At 46.6% G+C, this 25,320-nt stretch overlaps 1 protein-coding gene across 7 annotated transcripts in view; it reads left to right on the top strand.

Moving 5' to 3' along the window:
* The window catches only part of KIRREL3 (kirre like nephrin family adhesion molecule 3), a 591,656-nt gene that overhangs the window by 2,212 nt on the left and 564,124 nt on the right, over nt 1–25,320 (top strand). For 6 of the 7 annotated variants that reach the window (XM_037841924.1, XM_037841920.1, XM_037841919.1 and 3 more), the window contains exon 2: nt 749–1,181. The exons of the other annotated variant lie outside the window; for it this stretch is intronic. In XM_037841924.1, the coding sequence (XP_037697852.1) occupies nt 1,127–1,181 (55 nt within the window). In that variant the 5' untranslated portion in view covers nt 749–1,126. The remainder of the gene's footprint in view (nt 1–748; nt 1,182–25,320) is intronic. 7 annotated transcript variants of the gene reach the window in all.

Here is a 25,320-nt window from a genome sequence, read left to right as displayed (position 1 = left end):
GAAGCATCTGTGACCTTGGCCTCTCCTTCTCAATAAAATGCACAGCACCTCTTGGAGAAAAGAGCGCTCAGCGTGATGGAGTGCTCATTAGAGGAGAAGCTCCAAATGCAAAGACTGGCTGCTCCCCTGTTCTTGTTAAGAAATGCACAAACCAAAATAATAATAATAAATGGGTAGGTGTCACAAACCCACTTGCTTTCCCTTTAGTTCCTGCATTTTGTTATCAAGGAGTATAGCAAAGCAAACTAATGTCCACACGTTCTGGTTTTACACCCTATCCCCCCCATGCCCCCCCACCTCCACCCGCAGAAAGTCTCAAAAATACAAAGCATGCTTATCTCTTCTCCAACTCTGAGACTCCGGGTGCACACACTGGCCAAGTCCTTCCTAGTGAGAGATGCACAGCCCTCTTCGCCTCTTCTTTCTCCTTTTCAGCCCAGTTTCCAGTCCCCTCCTGTACAAAGGCAAAGCACGTATATTTTAATGCATATCTTTGCATCTAGTCATCATTAACTTCACTCCCGTTCAACTACATTGCATTGAATGGACAAAAAGTCACAGCTCCGCTTGCAGCTAAAGATTCTTTTTGGTCAATAACGGTGACAAAAGCCGAATTTCTCCCTGTTTAGGAAAAAAGAAAGAACACCCCCCCCCCTCAATTTTGCATAGATTTCCCTTTTTCCTTGTGTTTCCTCTTTCATGATGACCTGTTTCCCCTCCTCTCCCCCCGCCCCGGCCTCGGTGAAAGGAGCCCTTCTGTCACTCAGCGGCTCGCGCCCTCGCCGGCGCGCTCACTGTGGGAGGAGCCCGCCGGAGGAGGCTGGGTGCTGGGAAGCCGCGGAGCCTGAGCATGGACCTGCCACGCGTGGGGGACCTCGCTGACGATCCCGCTTCCCGAGGCGACTAAAAGAATACATTAAAAAGGCACCTGCTCTCGGCTGGCTGCTGCTTTCCAGAGACACCCAGGGATCGAGGCCACCCGGGAGGGACCGCCGGCCGGCCGGACAGATGGTCGGCGCGACCCGGAGAGGACCGGCGGCGGAGGCTGAGCAGAACGAGTGGCGGAGGAAGAGAAACTAACTGCAAACCCAAGTTGCCCCGCCGACTCCCCGGGCTTCGCTGAGGAATGAAACCTCTCCAGCTCGATCTGCTCTTCGTCTGCTTCTTCCTTTTCAGTCAAGGTAGGACCCGTGCGCGGCTGGAGTTGCAAAGAAAGTGGGCTGGGTGGTCGGGGCGCGGGAGGCAGCGGGCAGGAATGTGGACTGGCTTCCGAAACTCGAGCTGATGGATGCGTCTCTCCGCTGGGCATGGCTTCTTTTCCTTTGAAAATGCAACAAAATGGTACTGTTTATTTTCCTTTGAAAGGAAGGGGGGGAGATGGCTTTCTCCTCGCACTTGTCAACACCCAGCTCAAACTCAGCAATGCAAATGAGTCCTTTATGCGCCCAGTATGTTAATTAGATAGTATTTATGTGCATATGTCACTTTGAACTTCTGGGCACCCCTTCGCCTTCAGACCCAGGTTGTTGGGGGCCGGGGGTTGCAGGGAAGGGCAGCTTTGTTTAGGTGGGTATTTCAGCTCGAGTCAGGTCTGACTTGTATTCAAAAGCCAGCCTGCGCGGTAGCATGGGAGCAGAAGGGGCTGCAATTACCATATGTGTTGTCGGGGTAATTTGCAGTGGTTGGAAAAAGATTGTAAAGAGTTGCATTGAATTTCATCCAGTTCTCTGAATAAGGCGGAATTCTGAGTCCTACACAGCACTGGATCCAGGGTATAAAATGAAATTTCGCCCCTGGTGCTGATTGTTTCTTTTCTGCAGCCTGGCAGGAGCAAGGAAGCTAGTGGAATCTCCAAAAAGAACTTTGCCACCTCTCAGCTCCCTGCTACTGGGAACCTTGGGACTGGTGGTGGTAGAGAGAGGAAGGGGAGGCAGATATGGGAAAGGGATGTGAGTGCCTATTAAGCCAAAGGCATCAAAGTCACCTGTGGAATTGGATTTGAAAGGAATAAATAAATGGGTTCCTTCCCACTCTTTTGGAATGCCAATACCGTCCCTGCCATCTGAGGCAGCATTTGTGCCAGCCAGCACAGCTCTTAGAGGGACAGCACTCTCGCAGAAAAAAACCCACAACAGAGCATGTCCATCTGTTGATTAAATGAAGGGTAAAAGTTTTCGAGAAAGCAGAGCCCCGTCATGGGTGGCTGGCTTTGCAAGCAAACAGCATGCCTCCTTTTCTCCCCTGCCAGGGAGAAGAAACCAAATGTAAGCAAAATCTTATGTGTCCTTCCCGGGTGCTTCTCCCTGTACTTGTGATGACTGCAGATTGTCTCCTTATCTGTGCTGTTCAAACTTTGCTTACCACCATCCTGGTTGAACCTGAGGTTCTCCCTCCTCCATATGAATATGTGTGTACATATGCCTATGTACGATTGTAGTGGGTACACACACTCAGGCGTTCAAATGGTTGTGTGCATCTCACCAGGGCTCCCTGTAGCAGCGGGAAGATAAATGGCCTCCCCTAGAGTTGTCTGGCTGGATGAATAAGAACTATCTCAGAGCACTGGTATGGCGACAGGTTCAGTTATATTACCATTCTGTGAGGTCACTCTCTTGCTTGGATGTGTGCATGCTTGCTTATGGGCACACACTTATTGCATACACATGTATACAGTCGCTCCCATTCGTCTTTGCCTCTTACCAGTTCACTCAGGAAGTTGCACGTAGACTCTCAGAAAGTTAGGAAGGCACAGTCTTCTGGCCACACATAGCTCTCCCCACATTTACATGGGGACCAGTATGCTTTTTAATTAGTCTGCTGTGTTTTTAGAAGCTTGTTTTGTGATTCTTCCTAGGTTGACATAGGGGTCTATAGGTGTCTGAGTGCCTCCCTGCCTGTCTGAATCATTACAGTGTGCATCGTCATCTTTGCTTATTCATATCTCAGTGAAGAGCTATTTCGTGGCTGCCCCATATGAACCTTTAAATGGTTACCTGTGGCAGCTAAATGCTGTGTTTCATCTACCCTCAGCTCCCAGGACACTAGGAGGAAACCACAGCCTCATGCAATTCAGAGTTCCCTGAAGTTCTTGAGTACTTGGCCAGAGCCACTCACCCCACCGATGGTAGAGGCAGAGTTCGGGGGACTCCAAAACAGGTCTAAAGAAAGGCTACAAGACCAAAAAGGACCTTACCAGAGTCCACTACATCACTGGACATTGAATAGACAATATCTGGCTGCAGGAGTTCAGGGTTAAGGGGGATGACGTTTTATGGGTTTTGTTGCTGGGTGACATAGGTATCTTTTGACTTGATCTGTGGACATTTAAGGTGGATTTCATGTTGAGTATTGTGAATTTCCTGGAGGATTCTGTTTAACCCTCTTCACCTGCATGCTTAGTTTGCATATTGCACCACCCCTGGATTTACCAAGTTATTGGAAAGGACCTGTCCACTTTCAACAGGTCCCAAAAGAATGAGCCTACATGGACCCAGAAGGCACCACTGTGATCCCCTGATTCTGGACTGAGATTCACTCTCACCTAGTGTCCCCGCTCCTTCAAAGCCAGCTGTCTGACCCCTGCCTTCCATACCCTGTTCCTTCTGCGGTGTTCTTCCACGGAAGTGTCCAGAGACTCAGAGATGGCTCTAAACTCAGAAAAAAAACACACACACTCAAGGTTCCTTTTAGGGCCTTATCTAGCACTCAGGTGATAAATCTGTCTGCTGCCCAACCCCATCTCACAGTGAGAACCTGCATGACATTTTGGAGTTTAGGGAAATATGATTCTCATGCTCTGGGTTGACTGTCTTAGTTCCCAGGCGGCAGGAGTGCTCCAAACAGTGTCCCAAAGACTTTAATGGAAAAGAAAAAATGAGGTAAACTCTTACAGTCCATTTCAGTCATCCTTTCTCTCCTAATTTGTTGAGCGTTTATTCACCTGTACTTTTTCCCTAATCCTTGAGAGAGCAGAAATTATGGTGTAATTAACACCAGTAATGTGCTGTATCACCGTTCTTTTTAAAGTTTGGGCTTTTAATGTAGTTTGGGATCAATTATTTATTTATCTTTCTGAGGCGGCAACAGAAAGGCTAAATGACATCCGTCTGTTGGCACCCCTGCCAACGTCCCTGGGCCTGGCTCCCAGCAAGGAAATGGAGAGCTGCCAGGGTGTGCCGTGTCTCTGAGTTTCTCTCTTGCTGGGGAAGCCTCTGCCCTCAGCTGTCAGGACCATGGTGCTTTGTGTGGAGAGGGATAATGTCACCGCACAATTTGCCTCCTGCAGAGAAGACGCATGGTCTGCCCCTGGGTGAAAAAGAATCGATTGTGTTGTCATCCATAAACTGAGAACTTGCTGTATTTTTTCTCTTTATCATTCCAGTTAGCCCGTAACTAGTTTCTTGCACACCCCCCTTAATCTTCAAGACCCATCCCCTCTAACCTACATATGCCTAACCTCGGTAGCTTTGGAGTTATAACATCTCAGCAGGACTGGAGACTCCCTGTTTCCCATCGGATCTCAAGTTCTGAGACCCTTTGGGGAAGGTGCGGTGGTGCAGACTTGGTGCCGTCTACTTCGGTTGCTCTTTAGAAAGGTGCCCTCTCCCCCACGCTCTGACATTTTGCTCTGGTGTTCCCAGAGCATCCTGTTCTGCCGAAGAACTTTGTGGTTCGAAAGGTTCTAATTCCGGTGAACGCAGAACACCATGCTCTGTCCACGCTGGGGTGAGAGGGAAAAATTGCCTTGACCTATTAGTCAAATCTCTGGGGTGAGGATTAATTGGGGTGTCAGCTCCCTATTGGGAAGAATGCAAGTGAGCCACTTGCTCTCCCGAGTTGCTGGCAGGAAACACCAAAAGGGGCTGCCAGGTGTCTACCAGAGGGGCAGAGGCTTGTGGGGAAGTGAATCTCCAAGGGAATTGAAGCGCATCCGGCAGACACAAGGGAAAGCAGAGGGTGAGTAAAGAGAGCTTGCTGGGGTGAAGGGAGCCATAGGGATGGCAGGGAGCACGGAGAGCGAGGAGCATCTGTAGGAGGTTGGAACTTACCAGTAGCTCCCTTGGGGAGAGAAAAGGAGAGGGCATCAGAAGATGGGATAAACGCATCGGGGGCAGCAGAAAGTAGGGGCTCCAGGCTAAGCAGACATTGGAAAAGGAAATTGGGGGTGAACAGCAACTTTGCAAACAATTATTCTTACCCCAAAACATCATATAACAAAAAAGAAAGTAAGTAATCTGTGCGATTCTCCCCCCATAGCACCCCAAGTGGGATGACGTGTTGTCTAGCAGAAGAAAAATCACCTCTTTTGTCCTGGAAGGTCAATGTATAGCTGCCAGGGATGCGGGACCACTTCAGTAATGAATATTCTGGGTGTGGGGAACTGGGACATGTCTGTTGGTGGCAGTGGGGGGTGGGTGGATGGGTGGGCATTGCAGTGTGCACCACCCAGCAGGGAGTTCTCAGTTGCCAGCCAGATTTATTGAGGATGGAAAAGAAACTCCATGGGGGGAGACGGGGGTGTGGGGTGGGGTCACGCCTTCACTTGGCACTTAGAGGATACCACGGCCCCCCTCTTGGGTGACTCTCCCTTGGAACATGGCAGCAGTGAGCAGGCGTGAGACCAAAGAGCAGCCCTTCCTGGTGCGTGCTGTGTTGGTAGAAGCCAGGGCCAGCAGGAGACCGGGTGGAGCAGGGGATTAGGCCCGAAGATGCAATTTTTCTTTTTTGTTCAGCCCAGTGGGGGTGACTTAGACAGCATTATATTGCAGACCCAAAAAAGCACATGAATAATCCCAAGCGGATTCAAGAGATTTCAATAGCAAAATAATAACAATACTAATGATACCTTTGATTTGCAGAGTACTTTCTTTCCAAGGAGATAAAAAGATAAACTGTTGTGGAAACATGAACGAGAAAAAGAAAATTGCCGGTGATGGAGGAGTGGGGAGGAGGGCCAAGAGCGCTCATTTTAAGGCCCTGATGTAAAGGGGGAGGCCGGGCCAAGGCGTCATTTTTCATCTACCATCCTTATTATCCTGGTTGAGGTGCCATAGAGCTGAAGACATTAAGGTGAAAAACCAGTGGAGGCATTTTTAGTCACGGTCAGTCAGGAAGCAGAGTGGCACTGAGCTCTTCCTATGCAAGGACTGGAGAACAGAGAAATTCTAATTCGGCAACAGAGGAGGGCAGTTGGATCAGGAGCTTGCTGGCATCCCCACTGGAAGTCTAACTGCTGCAGTGATCCTGACTGCAATGGAGCAATCGGAATCCGGGACACCCCGGCATTCCCAGAGCAGGGTTTGGCTGGAGCTGCTGCTCAGATCCCATCGCTGCTATCCACAAGAGTGTGAGGGGCAAAGCCAGCCAGCCTCTGGGGCCCGTGTGGAAATAGCTTCTCCCTGTCTCCCAACTAGACTGGGATTTTATTTCTGGTTGGGGAATGATGCAGAGAATCATTGCATCGAGACATAGTCCAATCCCCTATGTCATTGCACATTCTTTTCCTTTCCTGGAGGGCAAAATCAGAATTTACCCAGTTAGCTGTGGGCATCAAGTAAGACTATAGATGTTGACGCACAGTTAAAACACTTCTCTCACATTCACCTGGGGATGCTATTCCTGCCCTTTGCTAAAGGTTTGTTCCCGAAGGCTTCAGCCTTCCTTCTCCTCTCAGAACCTACACCATTGCCATCGAGTAAGGATGACAAGAAAGCTGTGTTCCTTTGCCATGTACTCCCCCACTCCAGCTTTACCAAGAACTTTCATTAATTTTCAGTTTGTATGCCACAGAAGAAGCTAGAGTTCAAACATTATTCTTTTTTTTTTTCCTTTTCCTCTTTTCCCACGGTAAAACTTGAGTATTCTGGCTGTATACTTCTAGAAGTCAGTAAATGTTAATATTGGATAAGTGTTTCCTTTATATCACTGCAGTTTGGCCTAAGCTGCTTAGAAACAAATGTCTTCAGTGCACCTACAATGTTTCTGTGAGTACACAGTCAACACTGCTATGAGTGTTAAATAAATGCCAGTGTCCCCTGGGTACACCTGGTTATAAGTTTAAGCCATTGCAATTGTGGCCAGCACAGGTGATTCCTGCTTCTCACAGTTATTCTGTTGCAACCCCAGCTGGGGTGTGGAGATGGGGAGGTGGACAGTCATTGTCTTCTTTCTGGAAATAAAGACAAAGGAAGCAGCCAGACGCAGAGACTTCCAGGCCTGCCAGAGGTCAGGGGAATTTTTATTCCTGGTGATACAGAAGACTTACCCCATGCCCTCTCCAAGTGACCTCCCACCCCTGACTCCACCACACATCACACATACACAAACATGCACACACACACACACATATGCACACACTTACTGCTAAAGCATAGTGATGTCCAGAACTTAGGACAAATCAGCCATTTTCCTCCAATGGGAGGGGAGCTTTCACCCCAACCCTCAGCTTAATGTCCTGATAGGCAAAGTGAAGTAGACATTTGGGGGGATGATTGAAATTAAACAGCAATGGTGGGCGATTCTTGGCATTAAAAAGGATGTCTGCCTCTCAGACTGAATTATCTCAATGGACTGCCTGCTTGGTCTATACCTACTGGACAGTTTTTGTGATGCATTTCCTGTAAGTACAGGTTCTTTCCAACAGATGCCCAAAAGACAGAAATTTGAAATCTGGAGCATCACCTGATGTTGGAAGTTGCATCAATGACCAATGACTCTCACCAGCCCACACCTTTTCTCCAGCGGTGCCATGTGGTCTGGTGTCCAGGGACCTAAATTGATTACTCCTCCCTTTGCACTCCCATGGCATTTGTTGACATCATAGCTCAGCCCCATTCACTTGCCAGCCCTCACCGTGGGCCTTCTACGTGGTAACTGTGCCAGATGCTTTTGATGCAGAGTTGACTGAGATCACCTTCCTGTCTCAGGGGAGCTCTCAGTGTGGTCGGGGAGCAGACTCTCCAACTAACGGTTATGATATGATGGGCTCAGAGCTGGCTTCTGCTCAAGGGCAGCAGGAAAGGGTTTCCAGAGGAAGTGACATCTGTGCTTGACTCTAAAAATGCTAAGAGTCCTCCAGATGAAGCTTGAAGTGAGTGTTCCGGGCCGTGAGGTAGAGTGTCTGTAAAGGCAAGAAGGCAGAACAGAAATGTGATGCATTCAGAAGCACTGGGTGTGGGTGTGGGTGGCTGGAGCCTTAGCGTGTGGATGAAGTGGGAGAGGAGCCTGGTAGAAGGGAAGGGAAGCCTTGGCTTGTAAATGACTGTGAATGCCATGCTAAATATTTTGCAGATGGATTGACATGATGAAGTCTATATTTTAGAAACATTGTTAGTAGCTTAAGGCTCTGTAGTCCTCTCGCTATCATGCATTCCATGGACCTAAAAAAGGGGATCAACACTTTATTCCTCTTGGTATTCTCCATGTTTCACATGGGGCCAAAAAAATGTAGAATTGAATGGAAATATACTAGCTCTTTCCAGCTCACCTTCCCTCATTGCTGGTATGTAAAAGGGAGGGACAAGTATGCAAGAGGACAAGTATGGGGAAGCTGACCTTAAGTGTTGGTCCTATATTCTAGGGGGAGGCAGAGAAGGAGAGTTGGTGAACGTATGCTTACGGGTGATGTGTTGGAGAAAAGAATGTGGAACATGGAGTGTGTAGAAGCTCCTGAGTTAGCAAAGGACTGTTAGGTGGGTAGAATGTGTGGAGCAATGAGAATTGCCAGTTTCTGGGGTTCTTTGAAGGCTTGCCGGAGACAGAGGCTGCCTAGCACTGAGTATTCATGGTAAACCACAAGGGGAGACAAGAATGGAGCTGAGGCAAACAAGAGATACCTAGGGACATTTTGCTAATGATTTTTCCCTGTTCTCAAGAGGAAGCTAGGCTATACTGGCTTTGGGGGAAAACAAGCTTACAAACAAAGTAATTCTTTTTAAGTCTCCAGCACCAACCAACCTTCATGCAAGAGTAGAGAATGTTGTCAGGTCTACTTGTGTGTTCTACACCTCATCGGTTCTCTTCAGGAATTGATGGGGGCTGGCAGGGCAAGCTCCATGATGAAGGAGAAACCTCAAAAATCCTATAAGAAATACAGTGACATTTTCCAAATATGTTGATATCTGCATTTAGTGTCTAAGGCTGCCCCATAGACTAGTCCCCCAATGCTGAGAGTGTTCAGAACTAAGGGTGAAATCCCAGCTCTCAAGAATGGAAATTGATGCCTAAGAAATGGATTAGAAGGTAGACCAGCTGCCATCCAACACCTCTCCAACTTGAAGATTCCCTGAATATTATATATTAGCAACCATCTCTTTATTTGGAATAGTAAATTCCTGGAAGGTAGATGATGTGTCCTAGATCTCTTTGACCTGAAAATTCTTTCAGTTGTTGGTGGCTGTAGCGATGGCAATGACCATGATGATTATCATGATTGACACTTATTTAACACCAGTTGCAAAGGGCCTTCCAGAAGCACTCCCTCATTCCGTCACCACGGTAGCAATGAGAGGTGGGTGTCACTGCAGTTGTAAGCTCAGAAAAGTTGATTTGCTTGACCAAAGTCACTCCAGATCCACTTCACTTTCTAGTATGACTTGATGCCTCTCTAATGCTGGTAGATTCAGCTGCTCCAAATTGTTAACTAAAAAAGTAGATGAGAAGATCCTAAGCTGCGGCATAAGACAAGTCATGTTCTTGTAATTTGGCGGCATTCTCAGTGTCTATGCATAGAGGGTTCCCTCTGAAAATCAGAGAGCAAGAGATGACCTTTGAACAGCAACCCATCCTGTTAGCTCTATTTCTTCTGGATTCTGAGCCGGTCCCTTCCTCTCTCTGGCAGTCAGCCTTACCTGGAGGACACACGGTTTGCAGACCACTCCCTCCAGGGGAAATGGCAGGCCAGTCTTTTGGGTTATGAATAGCAATTCAGGAGTTGTTGCTTGGGCAACTCCTTTTGTGACTCTTCTGATGGAAAAGAAAAAGAAAAAGACGAGGGTAGGGACTTTTCTTCCCTTAACTGGCTGATTAAAATACCTGTGTGTTTTATGCATGCATGTGCCTAACACACTGTTGGATACATGAAGGCTATGAATAAATTCTGACCTATTGGAAGGAAATGTCTGGAATAGTGAAAGCAGCTGAGAGGCTGGGAGGACCCAGGAGGATGGCAGAGGGAAGATGCTGACTATTGAAAGGGTAGTCTTGCCCTGTAGAAAGTTCTTCCTCATCGCATAAGGCCACGAGTAGCCACTGGGCAACCAAGGACACTACCACGAGAAATATCCTCTGGTTACTGCCCCCTCCTTAGTTTCAGCAAGAAACAGTCACGCCCTCTGCTCTTTAATGCATGTCAGTTTCCATTTCTGTCAGTCACCTGCAGATGTCACAGGTGACTCTGCTCAGGTGCAGTGTGACAGGCCTCCTGTCACCCTTGGCGATGCTGGGAGCTATGACAGCTTCAGAGCAGCTCTGGGACTTGAGTGGCTTTCCGTGCAGAAATAGATGCATGGAGGGAAAACTTAGCACACTCTCCTGGGTGCCCATATGGGGGTCGCAGCCCTAAAATAGCTGGCTCCCATCCTCCCCCGGCCCACTGCCCCGAGACAGAAGCAAAGCAAGAGAAACTGCCAATTAATCCCCAAACAGCTTTGTTCTCCATATCCCAGGACCTGCAATTTCCCGGGCCTTGCATAAGGACACTGGGGTCTACCCCATGTTCACGAGGAGTTCTGTTCCTCAGTGGACTGGCCTCAAAGATATTTCCTTAACCTGTGACACTGCCTCTGGGCTAGGGCAACTCCCGGGAGGGCCTGTTCTTTCTTTCCGGCCATGCAGGAACTGACAGAAGGTTTGGGGCTGGTAAACGAAGGGAATACTGTAGTACCCGAGTCAGCCTGATGGTGGCAGCAGCAGCGCTTGCAAAGCCAGGAGTGCACTGAGAAGGGTATAACGCACGAGGCGTCTTCAGGCTGGGAAGAGGGCAAGGCTTTCGTGGTCAGGGTGCCTGGTTCCTTCTCTTTCTGGGACTTCGAGGCCAGGGAGGAGGCTGGGGAGCCTGGGTGAGGGGCAAGAGGAAGTGAAAGGAAGAAGGTCTAGATGGATGCTTATTCTGTTGGCTCCAGGTGGCGTGGGCAAGGTTTCTTTTGCAGCCCTCTTCCAGGGGGGTTGGTTCTTTTCTCCTTGTTTCAGATGGATGTTAGTTTAAGAAGTGTGGCCAGGGGTAGGTAGATACAGTTAAAACCACTAAAGGGGCTTGAAAGAGCTACAAAACCAGAGAGTGAGGGAAACCTCAGCTAGCTGAGTCTTTTAGCTGCTGCGGGGTGATTCACTGCAGGGAGGATGGTGGCAGAGCCCCCCAAGGAGGGAGGCAGGCAGCTAGGAGCCCCTCTCTTCTCTCCAGTGAGTCACCTCCCTGGCCTGAGCCCACAGCTCCTCTCCCAGGTATTTGTCCCTTTAATGATCCAGGAGCCAATATTTCAGCTGCTGTTGCCCTCCCACGCTGAAAAAAGCAAAACAAACAGATGCTAAAATTAGTCTTCATTATTCCTGATCTCCCTGGCAGACTGGCGAAGTGCTACCCTGTTTTCACCTCTGGTCAGAAACAGGCACCATTAAGAAGAAATCACCATGAACTATGGCTTTTTGTTTGAAAGAGCATCTTTGCAGGCAAGGGAACCTGCTCCTGATGGCCAGGTGTGAGGAGGAGGGGCCTGCTCTCTGCAGGGGAACAGGTGGATGTGTCGTGTGGGCCCCGAGAACTCAGTGTCTCCTCTTTATCTCCAATGGGTGGCAGCTCGGCCTTTTCACCCTTTGAGAATTCCAAGTGAGATGTATCACAGACCTCAGGGGCAGACCCACATACAGCCTAAAAGATAGGGGAAAAGAGGATGCAAGAAGGATGAGGTGGCCTGGGTACCTGGTGAAACCAGCTGCTCATGTTGCCTGAAGTCCTCAAGTGCATTTCACCTTCCGCTTGGTCTCAGTTGCCAGTGGGGTTTTATATGCCAGGCCTCAGCATCCCAACCCTGAGTCCCCATCAGTGCCCTCTGCATCTTTCTCTAGAGCAAGCTGAGCTGTGAGCTGCCTGCGTGGGTCCTTGCACTACCTGTCTGCTGGGGATGAGTAGCAGGGTTGTTGGGGAGAAGACAGGAGTGCTGTCTGCATTTTACAAAGTTCCACTGGCAAAAGGCACATAATTTCTTGAGCATCTCAGGTCAGAGAAGAAACACTTTTTGCATGAGGTTTGCAAAATTTTCTTTCAAACTGAAGGTTTTGGGCTAGTTGGTCAGAGAGGAAAAGCAGAGCCATGGAGTTAGAGAATTTGCTAAAAAAAAAACAGGACCGAGCTCTTGGCCAAAAAGGTGATGTTAAACCATTGTGGTGTGTGACCTTGGCACTGTCGTTGTGACCTTGGCCCTGCTGTCTACCTGGGGCCACGATGTGGCTGCCTGCTCCCCTTCCACAAATAAGACCTTCCTTTGTGCTTTGGGATCCTGCAATAAAAAACTGGGGGGTGGGTGGGAGGAGAAGGAGAACAGACAAGAGTCAAACCTGCAGTGATCTCAGTTTCCTGCCCTCACAGTGAATTCTCCCTCTTTGGAAGCCTATGGCTAGGTTCCTCCATGAGCTTTCCATGCATTGGCTTATTTAATCCTAAGCAAACTAAGAAAGTAGACATTGGTATACCCATCGGCCAGTGAAAAACACTGAGGCTTAGACAGATGTCATAACTTACTGGAGGCCACACCAGGTAAGAAGTAGAACTGTAACTGAAACACCAGAGCCTCATCCGTATGGAAGAAAATCTGGTCAAACTGGTGCCTAGACAGCAAGCCACGGGGAGCCCTGACCTGCCCTCCCACCCTTCTCCTTCATACCTTGCAGAGTTTGGGAGGAATTACTGATAAAAGAGGAAGAAAACAAATCCGTTGCTACTAAAGCTGAGTTAAGAATTTGAGAAGCCTCGCTAGCTGTGTAGCGGCTGCGCTTTACCTCCACACCCCGGCTCCGATTTAGCTTTAACATTTTGAAAGCCAAATGCTGATTTCTTAACAGGTATCCATCACCACCTCACTTTCCTTCAGTGGATTAATACATACAAGCAAACAAACAAACAAATGTTAAACCCCATTCTGCTTGGAGGGAAGTTTCCCCGGCGTCAGCTGTGCACTGAAAGAAGGAGCTCCTCTACATAAAAGGGAATTCCAAGACATAAAACCCCTCCTTTCTGTCAAGTCTGGAATAGTAAAAATGTCAGGAGACTACATGGTTCTGAAATGATTAATAATGGTCATTAGGGAGAAATAAAAATGACTCTTGGAATGTGGGAATGTCTGAGTGCCTTGCCTACAAGCCTCCTCACTTTGGCTCCAGCAGGTACATCCTACCTTGTGTCAGAAATTGTCTTGGAAGATGGCGTCTGTCTACCTAGGCCATGCTCAAAATCGTAATGTTGGTTTAAGATAGACACTTAAGATAAACTAGCCAAGCCTGAAAGTTCTTTGAAGTTTTCAAAGCTCCTTTAGATAGAATCAGAGGAATAAAGGGGAAGAATGCAAGGCAGCAAGATCTCTGTGTGGAGGACATAAAATTCCTTCTTTTTATTTCACAGTCTGAGCCCTTCGGTGGAACACACCGATTATATCAGCCGTGCGTCGTCAGCCGTGCCAGGGCTGCAGATCCACATGGGTGTGCATTTCTCTGGGCCTGAGCTTTGCTTTGGGTTTTCTCTTCATCAGAATAGGGCACAGATCAAAATCCAGGCTTTCCAGGTGAAAACAACTGGATCCTGGAACTCATCAGAACCAAGAAATACCACCCAGAAAAAACCCTACTATTCTTCTCCTCAGGGCTCCTCTTGATAATAATGGGACATCTGTATTTTCCTCTCATTATCCACACAGATTTTCCAAGATCCAGCCCACTGAGCTCATGCCTAGGGAGAAGACACACACACACACACACACACACACACACACACACACACACACACACACTGCTGTATTTTTTTAAGTTAAATTGCCTCAGTCTTTTAATGTCGTTGTCTTCAGACAGAATATGGAGTCTATGTGATTTGCTTATTCACAGTTATAGTGGGAAAGAAATCTTAGTGGGTCGATTAATCTATTCTCCTACACTAGACGAAGACTTCATCTCTATGTATCTGAAAGGAAACACTTTCATATATCCAGGGAGTATTAGGTCTTTGATATTGCAACCAAGAAATTAATATCTAACAAATGATTATGATGACTGAATCATTATTTAGATGCCTTTTTCTTATTTTCCATTATATTGTAGAAGAGCCAAAAGGAAAAACCTGAAATTACTGAAACTCACTGAATTGCAAATTGTAAACACCTCAAGACTGGCCCCACCTTGTACCATTTAGAGTCTTATATCACAAAAACAACCCCCTAATGTTGATGAAGAAACTTGAGTCAGTGCAGAACTAATCATTGGCTTGTTCTTGTAATGGTTACTTAGTTCTAGCATAACTCCTCTCCTTTGTATTGTAAATGGTAGCTGCTTATACTTGTTATTGTAATGGTGTCAACTCCATCTCACCTTGTTTGAATCCATAAAACCCTAAACTCCTTAGACTCAGGGAGACAGATTTTTAGGCGGATAGGCTGTCTGCTTCATGCTTAGCAATAAACTCTCTCTCTTTGAAACCCTAGTGTCTGAGGAATTGGACATTTGAACACATTGGGTGGAGAACCCCTTGCTTTTGTTCAGTATCAGTATGGTTCCCAGGTTATTTGTGCTCATGCATTCTCTAGCACAATGATTCCCCAAGTGTGGTTTGTGGATTGGCAGCGTCAGCATCACCTGGAGACTTGGTGCAAATGCAGTCTCAGGCCCCACCCCAGATGTGCTGAATCACAAGTGCTGGGGCTTGTCCTTGTATCAAGTGTGTCAACAAGCCACATAGGTGATTCTGAGACACGCTGAAGTCTGAGAACACTGCTCGATCCCTCCTGACTCATACTTGCCACATTTTGCTCCCCATGTCGTCCTCCATATAAACACCACTCACATTAACTTGGTCTGTACGATGGGTTTGGCAGTAGCTTTAATCAGAGGATTTAAGGTGACTCGTGGAGCTGCCTCTCGGTTTTTGTGTCTCATGATCTTAGGACAACTTGCACAGACAGCAGGAATGTGCAGGAATTGCCATTGGTCTGGAGCACGGGAAGCCACAAGTATGATAAGGTCAACAATTTACCAGCTCTGCCGGCCCTTCACTGACACTGTTGCCTTCCTCACAACCGAGAAGCAACCCTGAGTGTCATTCCTTCCAGTGGGATTTTCATTGCTGTCCCATCTCAGTAGAACTCAAGAAGTCAGCCTCATAATCTGTGCTGACAGGGAAGTAGGCAGCTGAGGATGGCCACAGATTTTCTTCCAGCTACACTGTCGAATGTTTGTTTTAAAGTCAATGCTGTACACCACAGACATGCATGTCCATAAAGGATAGATTTTCTGCCTTGTACAATGAAGTGACTCAGAATGCACGTAATCATGTGCACTGAGAATTCTTGTTGCGTTTCTAAAAAATCTGCAAGGTCAATACAGCCACAGGCATTGGTGTGCATTTTGTTGTGGACTGGTAGCTACTTAATGTCATTTGATTTTTCAGTTCTTCAATTCTTCATCACTAGGCCTTTGGGCCCCTTTCTTTAACCCAAATTGCCAATGGGGAACCAAATGATGAATACAGCAACCCAGAGAAGAGAGAGAGGCGGGCCCGGAGCTCAGTTTAAAGGCACCCTCCTTGCCACCATAGCATCGTGTGCCTTCCCAGGTAGCTGAATAGCATGGTGATAGAGGAAGGGAACTGGGCAGAGAGGCACAGCTCTGTGCGATTGTGCATGCTACAGATGACAGACAGGTAGACGGAAAAAGATGGAGCAAGCTAGAAAGGAAAGTGAGAGAGCCCAGGGGACAACGGGAGACACAGTTTAGTCTCCAGGAGACCATACAAGATCATAAGACTACAGGGTTCAAAAAACAGCAGCTTTAATTCTCCCTAATCCAAATGGGAACCAGGAAGGCACCCTCCTCATACACCAGAAGGTTTTGAGGTGTCAGATCATCAGTGAAATAAATCCTTCAGCAGCTTAGCAATGAAGATAACCTAATATGCCAGAGACTTCAGCGGAGAGGTCTTGGTGTCCTGGATGGTTGTACGTCCCTTTGAAGGCCATCCCAACCCCTTCATGACAAAGATCTTCAGGAAAAATGGCTGGTCTCTATCACACTCACTCTTCACTCCAGCCAAGCCAAGCTGCTGCAGTTCTATGAGTGGGCTCCACTCCCTCACTCTTCCTATCTTTCTCACCTCTCTTTCCTCCTCTTTGTCATGACCTCCCCATCTCCTCCATGTTGGCCCGGCTCACGTCTGCTCTAAGAACTCAGCTCAGTTTGTCTCATGAAAGAAGTTTCTTTGACCTCTTTCTCCTCCATGGCTGATTGTGACGAGCTGTAGAAACACCTTGTGGTGCTTGTCACAGTATATGGAAGTGGCTCGTTTTCCTGTCTTCCCTTCTAGACTGTCAGCTTCTGGCAGACAAGGGCTGGGTTCTGTTGTGCTCTGTTTCTGCAGGGCCTTTATTGGACCTGGATGCACAATCAGCCTGTGACCAGTGTTACTTATACGGGGGAAGAGGGGAATACCTTGGTGATTCTGGATTAACTTCTAGCCTCTGTGCACAGCATTTCACTTAGCAAGCTGGGAAGGTGCTTTATCAGAGACTATGCTGTTTATCATCGTCATTGCCTTTTGCAACCCGAGTACCTGTGAACACCAAGCATCCCTTGGGGAAAAATGATAATAATTTAATCCATTCTTGCATTTATATAATGCATTAGAGTTGCCAGAACACTTTCACATTATTGTAGTCATCGTCCACAAATCAACTCTTAGCCTCATTTTAAAAATAAGGAAAATGGGACCCAGTCACATTTGTGGCCCGTCTACAGTCACACAGGTAGTACATATTAAGTTGAAAGCTAAGATGAAAACCTCGGAGTTCAGGAGTTCTGAATCCAAGCCTGGTGGCCCCTCCACCCCTCCAGCCCCCTTCCAAGGGAATGAAGACTCATCTCTGCCCCCAAAGAATGTACTGGGAACACATGGGGCTTGATGGGGTGATTATCTCCATTGAGGGGGAAGATGACGACTGGTGAGAGAAGCCCAGACAGTGTTTCAGGGAAAGTAATGATGGCTTACTCTGACTAAGTCACAAGGGACATGGTGCAGAGGCTGGAGGAAAAAACTGCTCTTGAAGGAGGCTCTCCCTTGTAAATGAGGCATAATAAAGAGAACGTAATAGTTCCATTATAACTTAGGATTTCACAGCTCCTGCCTAGGGCAAGTGAGAATGGCCCAGGGAGAATGGCTAGAAGCTCCTTCCAGAACCACCTTCCATTGGGCCTGATGGCCGTGACCCCCCCGCCCCCAGTGCATCTGCCATGAAGGGTCTGTGGAGGAAGAATTTATTGAGAGCTCTGACCACCCACCACAACTCCTCACCCCCTCCTCCAACTCCCTCCCCTCCAAACACACACACAAAGCAAGTGGCCTGGGCTCTAACTAGAGGCCAGGAGCCCATATGCTCTGACACACGGCCCTCATTCATGCTTTCTCTCTTATTTGCATGCAAAGTTGTTATGAATCTCCAAAGAGCATGCATTTTTGAGAATGCTTGCAAACGCTGGAAAGGGCACCACACCGAGGTGAGGTGTTTGCAATCCTTTGCTTCCCTGTTTCCAGGTGTGTTGAGCTGGTGCCTAAGGTCAGGGAGGATCTGCTCAGCATCCTCAGTCTCTCTTCAAGGCTCTCTGGGACCTTACAGGACAGGTGAGGCTGCAACTTTTCTCAGTCAGGTTCATCAGGAGAATTAAGCTCAAATACCCTTAAAGGTATCCATTGTGGGTGATGAATCCAATTCTTTCCTGTGTATCTAGAATGCTACTAGTTATGTATCATCCTTGAGAGAGATTGGGAGATATTTCTTTCCTGGTTCAGAAGAGGAACCTCAGTTGAAAAAGAAAGGGACTAGATTAGTTTCCTATTGCTAGTGTCACAAATGACCCCAAACTTATTGGCTTAATCCAATGCTAATTTCTCCTCTTATAATTCTAGAAGTCAGAAGTTCAAAATGGGTCTTACATGGCTAAGGTCATAGTGTTGACTGGGCTGGTTTCTTCTCAAGGCCCTAATGAAGAATCCATTTTCTTTCAGTTTTCAGCTTCTGGAGGCCACCCACATTAATTGACTCATGACCCCTTTCTTGCATCACTCAAACCTCTTGCTTCTGTCACCCCATCTCCTACTGCTCCCTCTGAGTCTCCTGACTCCCTCTTATAAGGACCCGTGGGATGGCGTTGGGCCCACCGGCTCATTCAGGGTCACCTCCCCATCTCAAGATCCTTGACTGAATCACATCTGCAAAGTCCCTTATGCCAGATAAGGTGATGTACTCTGAGGTTCCCGGGATGAGGAGGTGGGCCTTTTGGGTGGCTGCCATTCTGCCCGCCACAGAGAGACCAAAGACAGAATGAAGCTGGTGGCCCCTCTGGTAGGGAAAATGTGGGCATTCCTATCCTCCCATTCTGTGTGAGCAATCTGTGCCTCAGTCTCTCTGTCTGTAAATTAGAGAGAATTCCTTCCCATTTATATCTATAATAGGTGCTTATTATGAAATGGGTATCACAATGTTACACTATGACTTGGTATAAATTATGCCCATCAGTGGAGCTACTACTAGATGCAACTACCATTGTGCCCCATGGGGAAGAGACCAGGGGGAGTATGTATTAGATTCTGTAGCTAAGCCTTACTAAATGATTCCTAATAATGATTTACTTTGGCTTCATTAGCACGGAGCAGGGGAACTCTCCTTTAAAATACCATATACTCTGGTCTCCTCCTGGCTTTGGAGTAATTGAAATGAGATGGAGATTTTAAAAAAAGAAAAAAGTGCAAGGGGACAAATGGGCACTGGGGTAAGCACGGGTATGGGAGGGAACGGGGGTTGCAAGTTGGAGTGTGAGTCTGGGCATCTTACTGTGTGCCCAGAGTACAGCATATACTATTTTAGTATCAGGTACCACGTTGGACCATGTCATTAATCAGATTAAAGGCCTCATGACGTTTCCTTCTGGTCAGAGAAGATTTAAGAAATGTGAAAGCTTAGCCTCCCTCTCCACCCAGCTCACTCCCAGAGGCACCAAAACCCCTCAGAAGGCTCGAGGCGGGCTGCCCATCAGGGTTAGGCCCATTTCTGCTGATGTGCACAGCAAGCGCCAGAGTTTCCACCCCTCTCCGAGGCCAGCTCCTGAGTCTGCACAGGCAGCAAAGTGTGAAGCCCTCAGGATGGAACCCAGGGTGGGTTTCCCACTCCCCACACAAACGCTGTAAATTCCAGAACTCCTCCTTAAAAGCTCCAGGAGAGAAACAATCAGTGGACAACAACAGCTTCTTTGAATAGGTTTATAAAGTCTTCAACCCTGGAAGAACCTGTGTCCAGGAAAGGTTCTGTGGCTGCTAGCTTCTGACCGGCTCTGGGCCTGGGGTTCTGGGAGTTAAAGGAGAGAGAGGAGACCTGACAATGATTATAATCCCATTATGCAGAGCTTTCCCTATTTGTTTCTTCATATGGATGTATTTGTATATATTTGCATTTTGTTCTATCTGATAATATGCATAGAATTCAAATTGAAATGACTTGAATAGATTTGAATATTAATGAGGCATTTAAAGGCTGCGCTCCCAGGCAGAGCCCCCGCAGCAAGGGAGCACAGTGCAGAGCCTCAGAGCCCCCTTCAGGGCGCGGCCCCCAGAGGCCCAGAGCCCCTGAGTGTGTGTGGCCTGAGGTCTCCTCAGACTTCCAGACACAAGGATTAGATGTCTAACAGTGCCATGGGAGGCAAGATGCTTTCCAGAAAATACCTGATTGCCTGTCTCTCTTAGAATCAGTGGAAGGGAAGAGTCAAGATGCCAAGGACACAGGTGTGTCTCTTTTCTGTAGGGCCCTGGGAAGGTGCAGGACTGCCTTCTGCCTGGGGTCCCACAGCTAGCTACAGCATGCAAAGCACTTCCTGGTTACTGTCCTGCAGAACGATGGCCATTAGTCGACGTGCTCCCAATGGGCCTGGATGGACATGGCCTCCAAAGGCCCGGGGTCCTCCTCCACAGCTTTAATAGGACAGCGCTGATTCTGGTCCATGTGGCACATCAGCGTGTGCATCTTTAGCCTGCCTGATCTCTGGGCTGAACTCTAAGAGTAAGAATATCAAATGACTTGTGCAAATAAGAAGGCCCCCTCTGTGGTTCCACTGGCTATCTTTGCCTCCCTTTGTCTGGAGACTTGGATAACCAGATCTGGAGGTGGGCCTGTGGTAACCAGGCTTCAAAGATTTAAGGCTTGGTATCAAAATCTGTAGGTCCATCATCTAAGAAATAGCCCTTTTTAGCAACTTAAATGGGATTAATAGTCACCCATGGTATGGAGATCTAAAAGCATCCTCATTTATCAATGAATCATTTTATTTTGTCCTAACTGGATCTTGGCTGGTTCCAAGTTTAAATGCCTATCACTCACTCTGGTGGATAAGTATAAGAGCAAGTAACAGTGAAATTAGGATTGTGAGTCATTTTGTCTCCTGCCCCATGATGTTCTCATGTATACCCCATTATCACTTCTAATTCAACATTTTACTTAACTCATTATCTAATCTCAACTGATGGTCCTACCATGTCCCCAGTACCTACTTTGGAAACCTCAGTGCCATTGCCAGCGTCTTGCTCATCTCCCACATCTAGTTGGTTCGCAAGTCCTGACAACTTTCAGTCTGCATCATCTCCTATCTGCGTTGCCTTTCCACTCCCTCTTCCTTTGCCCTACTTGTCCTCATCATTTTCTCCCAAACTATCATAGCATCCTATCAAGTTCTTCCCTTATTTCCAAAGTCACCCTTCACCATCATCATCTTGCACTGCTTGTTTCTTCCTAGGAGACAAGTCAGATTTACACCTCCTCTTCTCAGCTTATAAAATAGACCCAAACACCATCGCCTGGTTTTCAGGTCTTCACCTTCACCCAGTATTTAAAGAGCTCCACAGTGTGGCACCAGTTGTCTTCCCAGCTTCATCTTTGTCTCCATTCCCCCTTGTCCTCAAAGCTTCAGCCAAGGAAAGAATAGTTGATGTTCCCTGGACATACCATGTCCTCCTATATTCACCTGTGCTATTCTCTCAGCCTAAAATATCCTTTTTCTCATCATTTATTGAAGTACTCTTCGTATTTCAAGGCTCAGCTCAGATGTCACCTCTTCCATGAAGCTATTTCTTGGCTCCAGCTCGTATTTACCCCTTTCTTTCTTTGTTCTTCTTTGACATGATGCTTCTATTCTATTCTGTCTTGTACTCAAATCTGTCCAGTTTGTTGTTTACATGATATTGCACCAACTCAATTGTGAGTTCCATGAGAGAGAAACTCCAATGTTTTAACACTTTTGATACCATCACATCGTCTATAGTGCCCAACAAATGTTTAATGAGTGAGTAAATGACTGAGTGGAAATGATAGAATTCTGTTTAGAGCTTCCCCAGTTCTCAGCAGCTGTTCAGCCTTTGGTTCCTCCAGCACCTAGCTGTCTTGCAAAGAAACTAACATTTATTAAGCACCTACTATATCCACCAGGCACTTTCCGATATCTCATTTAATTCTCCCCAGAAACATTATGATGACGATACCCTTATTTCCGTCTTGCGAATGAGGAAACTGAGTCTCAGCAAGGTTAATAAATTTGCCTGAGCACATACCTCTAGTGGATAATAGAGCCAAAATTAAAACTCCAGCTCTGGTTCCACGTCTGGTGTTCTTCCTGCTACCCAAAAGCTCTTCTCTGAGCCAGCTGAGGAGCACCGAGATGCTCTGCTTCCCCAGACTCTGTGTCAGGCTTCAGTGCTCCAGGACAACGCATTTCCCTCAAATCAATCCTGGATGCAGTTATTATTTTATAGGGATGTTGTAAGTGGATAAGGTAGCTGTTACACATTAATAGCGATTTTAATGTTGTTCTTAAGGCCTATTACTTGTGCTAGTTTGTATTTTAATGTGTGCAGAGGTGATTACAACTTTAATATGAATGTTAAACAGATTAACTGATTTATCTGTAAAATAAATAAATAAAGGACACTCATACTCTCATTTCTATTCACTCCTCTCTGCCTTTCTCTCTCCCCCACTCTGTCCAAAAGCAGCTATGGTCTGTGGAGCATTGACAACAGAACAAATAGAGAGTGTTTTCTGTCTGATAAATAATGGTTACAGACAGATCTTTTGTTCTGGGTGAATTTGGACTCTTCTGTCTTTAATAGCTGCTTGGTGTGAGAGTTTGTGCTTTTGACCATGTTTGGGGAATTCATCTTTGTTTGAGAGTTCTGCATTCACCATTCTTCCCCTTGACATCATGTTTCCCACTTTAGGCCAACCCCCTGTTGTTTCCTCAAAACACACTGGAAAGTGTGCTCACCTTCCAGAATGGCAGGTATACCCCAATGCATCCAGGAGAGCATGGATAGAAGGGATAAGAAAACCAAAAGTTAGAGTTCAGAAAGACGGGGAGATCTCCACAGAGTTTTTTTTATTTTTTGGTGGGGTGGAGGGGAGCTGTGCAGAAAGAGGGGCACTTAAGCCACCTCATGGGCACAGTGCTCCAAGAGAGCTGCCTCCATGAAGCAAAGCTTGAAGGATGGGTAGAAGTTAGCTAAGAAAAGTGGGCGTGTGTGTGGAATGGAGGTTAGAGAAGGAATGGACCTTCTGGGCTGAGGGAACGGCGTGGGACAGTGTGGCCCACTCAGGTGCCTACAGGGAGCTTGGTGTGGCCAGAACCAAGGAGCATTAAGGCCACTTACAGCACCAGTGATTTTGTGCAATGTGCACAGAACCAGACAACAGGAAGCTTTCTGGCCAGGCAGTGTAAATATGATATTGGATAGGAGAGGAAATGGCCCATGTGAGGTCTCCAGTGTGACATAATTAATGCAATGAATGGGAAAAAAGAACAAAAAATGACTGGTTGGTTAGAGGATTCCATACCAAGAGTGGAGGAAACTGAATTAACCCTATATTAGCTGAAATGAGAAGGGGGGGATTGAAGGACACGCCCACCTTACAGGGCAACCAGAATGACACAGAAGGAATGTTGGTGGAGGAAGAGGTACAGAGCAACCTTCGAAGAAAATATCGGAGAAGTGAGTTACGCAATTTGCTACCTGTACATGTTGAAGAGCAATAAATTGAGGTAGCTTTGCTGTCTCACATCCCAAAGTGTTCATCATTATCCCGTAGACCTTGTTATCCCAGATTCGGTAGGAGGCAGTTTTGAAGGGGCCATAGTGTTGGGGAAAATGGTAACCAACAGACTGGGCTTCTGGAAGCACCGTCTTGATACAGAAGCCATGCCCCAGAGGGCAGGAAGCACAGTGGGCCTAATCCAATTGAGGATACAAAAGAAAAAGAAACTGGGGTGATTGCATCCTGACTGTGGATTACCTCAGATGTGGATGGTTTTTCCCAATACAAGAATAAGTGGCACAGAGGTAGGTACAGCGTTGGGGGTGACTTCAGTTCTCTGAACATTGGCTGGGGGTCTAATCCTGCTAAAAGCAAAGTTCTTGACATTTATTTTAATTGCCTTACAGGCAGCTTGATGGCTCAGAAGGTTGGGGAAGAAAAATCAATGAGGGATTCTGCAACTCTGGGCTCAAGTCTAACTAATTTTCACTTTTTCAGCAAATACGTATTGAATGCCCAGTATGTGCCAGGCACTGTGCCAATAAGGCATAGACCTCTTGATGAAGCAGATGGGCACCAAGGGATTCGATAAATGTTTGTTGGAGGAGTGCAGAAATGCATGAATGAGAATCGAGGGGACCTTGAGGGAAAGTGAGTACTTATCTCAGGAATGCATAATAAAAACAGGACAGTGAATGTGGTCAAACACCGATCCTAGGAAAGAATCCTAAGAAAGATCCTAAGAAATCACAACTCCTGAAGTCCATGGGAAAGAAGGATAGGAAAAGATAGAGATAAAGAGGACAGGTGGCTCTGGAAAGGTAGGAGCTTCAGAAAATAAATCTTACTGTGACCGTACAATTCAAATTATCCTGATGAAGAAAGAAGGGGCAGCATCTGAAGAAACCAATGTGGTGGCACAGATAACTCTCCAAGGAGCTCAGGTGTAAAAGGATGCACACAAAGGATGAAAGGCGGGGCACCTGTCAGAGGACAAGGACAAAAGAAGAGCAGGAACCTGTAACAAAAGTGCCAGGTGACAAAGACTCTGAATAAGCTGAAGCTTGCAGAAACAGACAAAAGAAAGGGAAAACCATGATTTTTAGGTTCTAAGAAAGGGGAAGAACAAAAAGGAAGGTTCACATTGGGAACCTTAGCATAATATTAATCAGCTATAGAGAAATAAAACTCCTTCTCTTTTGGTCCTATCTTTCTATCAAGGGAATGCATTTCATATTTGAGGGAGGACAACATTGTTTGGGAAAGAATTGGAGACTGAGATAAATGGTATGAGGTTAAGAGACAATATAAGGTAGTGGTTTCAAGTTTTCCCAATCAGGGATTAAGTGCCAGCCCTGCCACTGAATAATCCTGTGCCTGGAATAACCTCTCCGTGACTCAGTTTATACTTCTGCAAATAGACAGATGAGAGTACCTATGTCATAGATTTGTTGTGTATATTAAAAGATATAATGTAAGTAAATTCTTAGTATAATGCCTGGCATATAGGAAAATGCAATACATTTTAGCTATTATTACTATCGTCATCATCATCATCAGATGCTTTAAAAAAAGTCTGATTACAAGTCAAAAAGAAACTAATTTCTCAGGATACTGCAACAATTTGAAGGTATGTTCCCAGAATCATTCTGACTGAGCAATAATCAAGAATAGTCAAGAATATAAATAGGAAAATAGGAGAATCTGGAAAAATATGTTTTTTTTTGAAGTGGAGGAGTAGATGGTAGTAGATTCTGGAAACAGTGGACAGGTGGACTTCATGCAGAAATTCAGGAAAAACATCTGCAAGAGATTAATCTGATGGCTCATAAACACTTGGAAAATCATCCATGGTCACTACAAGCCAGCTTGGGTTCTCTAAGAGCAAGTCACGCTAATACCTCATTTACAAAAGGAGATCTGACATTATAATTTCTTGTTCTAATCTAGCTCTCCTTTATGATGTTGTGTTATTCACAAACTTGATACACAAATCTTCCTCTGTCAGGTG

This window comes from Choloepus didactylus, chromosome 6 (assembly GCF_015220235.1).
Source record: "Choloepus didactylus isolate mChoDid1 chromosome 6, mChoDid1.pri, whole genome shotgun sequence".
NCBI classification, from domain to species: domain Eukaryota; kingdom Metazoa; phylum Chordata; class Mammalia; order Pilosa; family Megalonychidae; genus Choloepus; species Choloepus didactylus.
The sequence above is the reverse complement of the archived record's forward strand: the minus strand, read 5'-3'. Positions and strand labels throughout refer to the sequence as shown.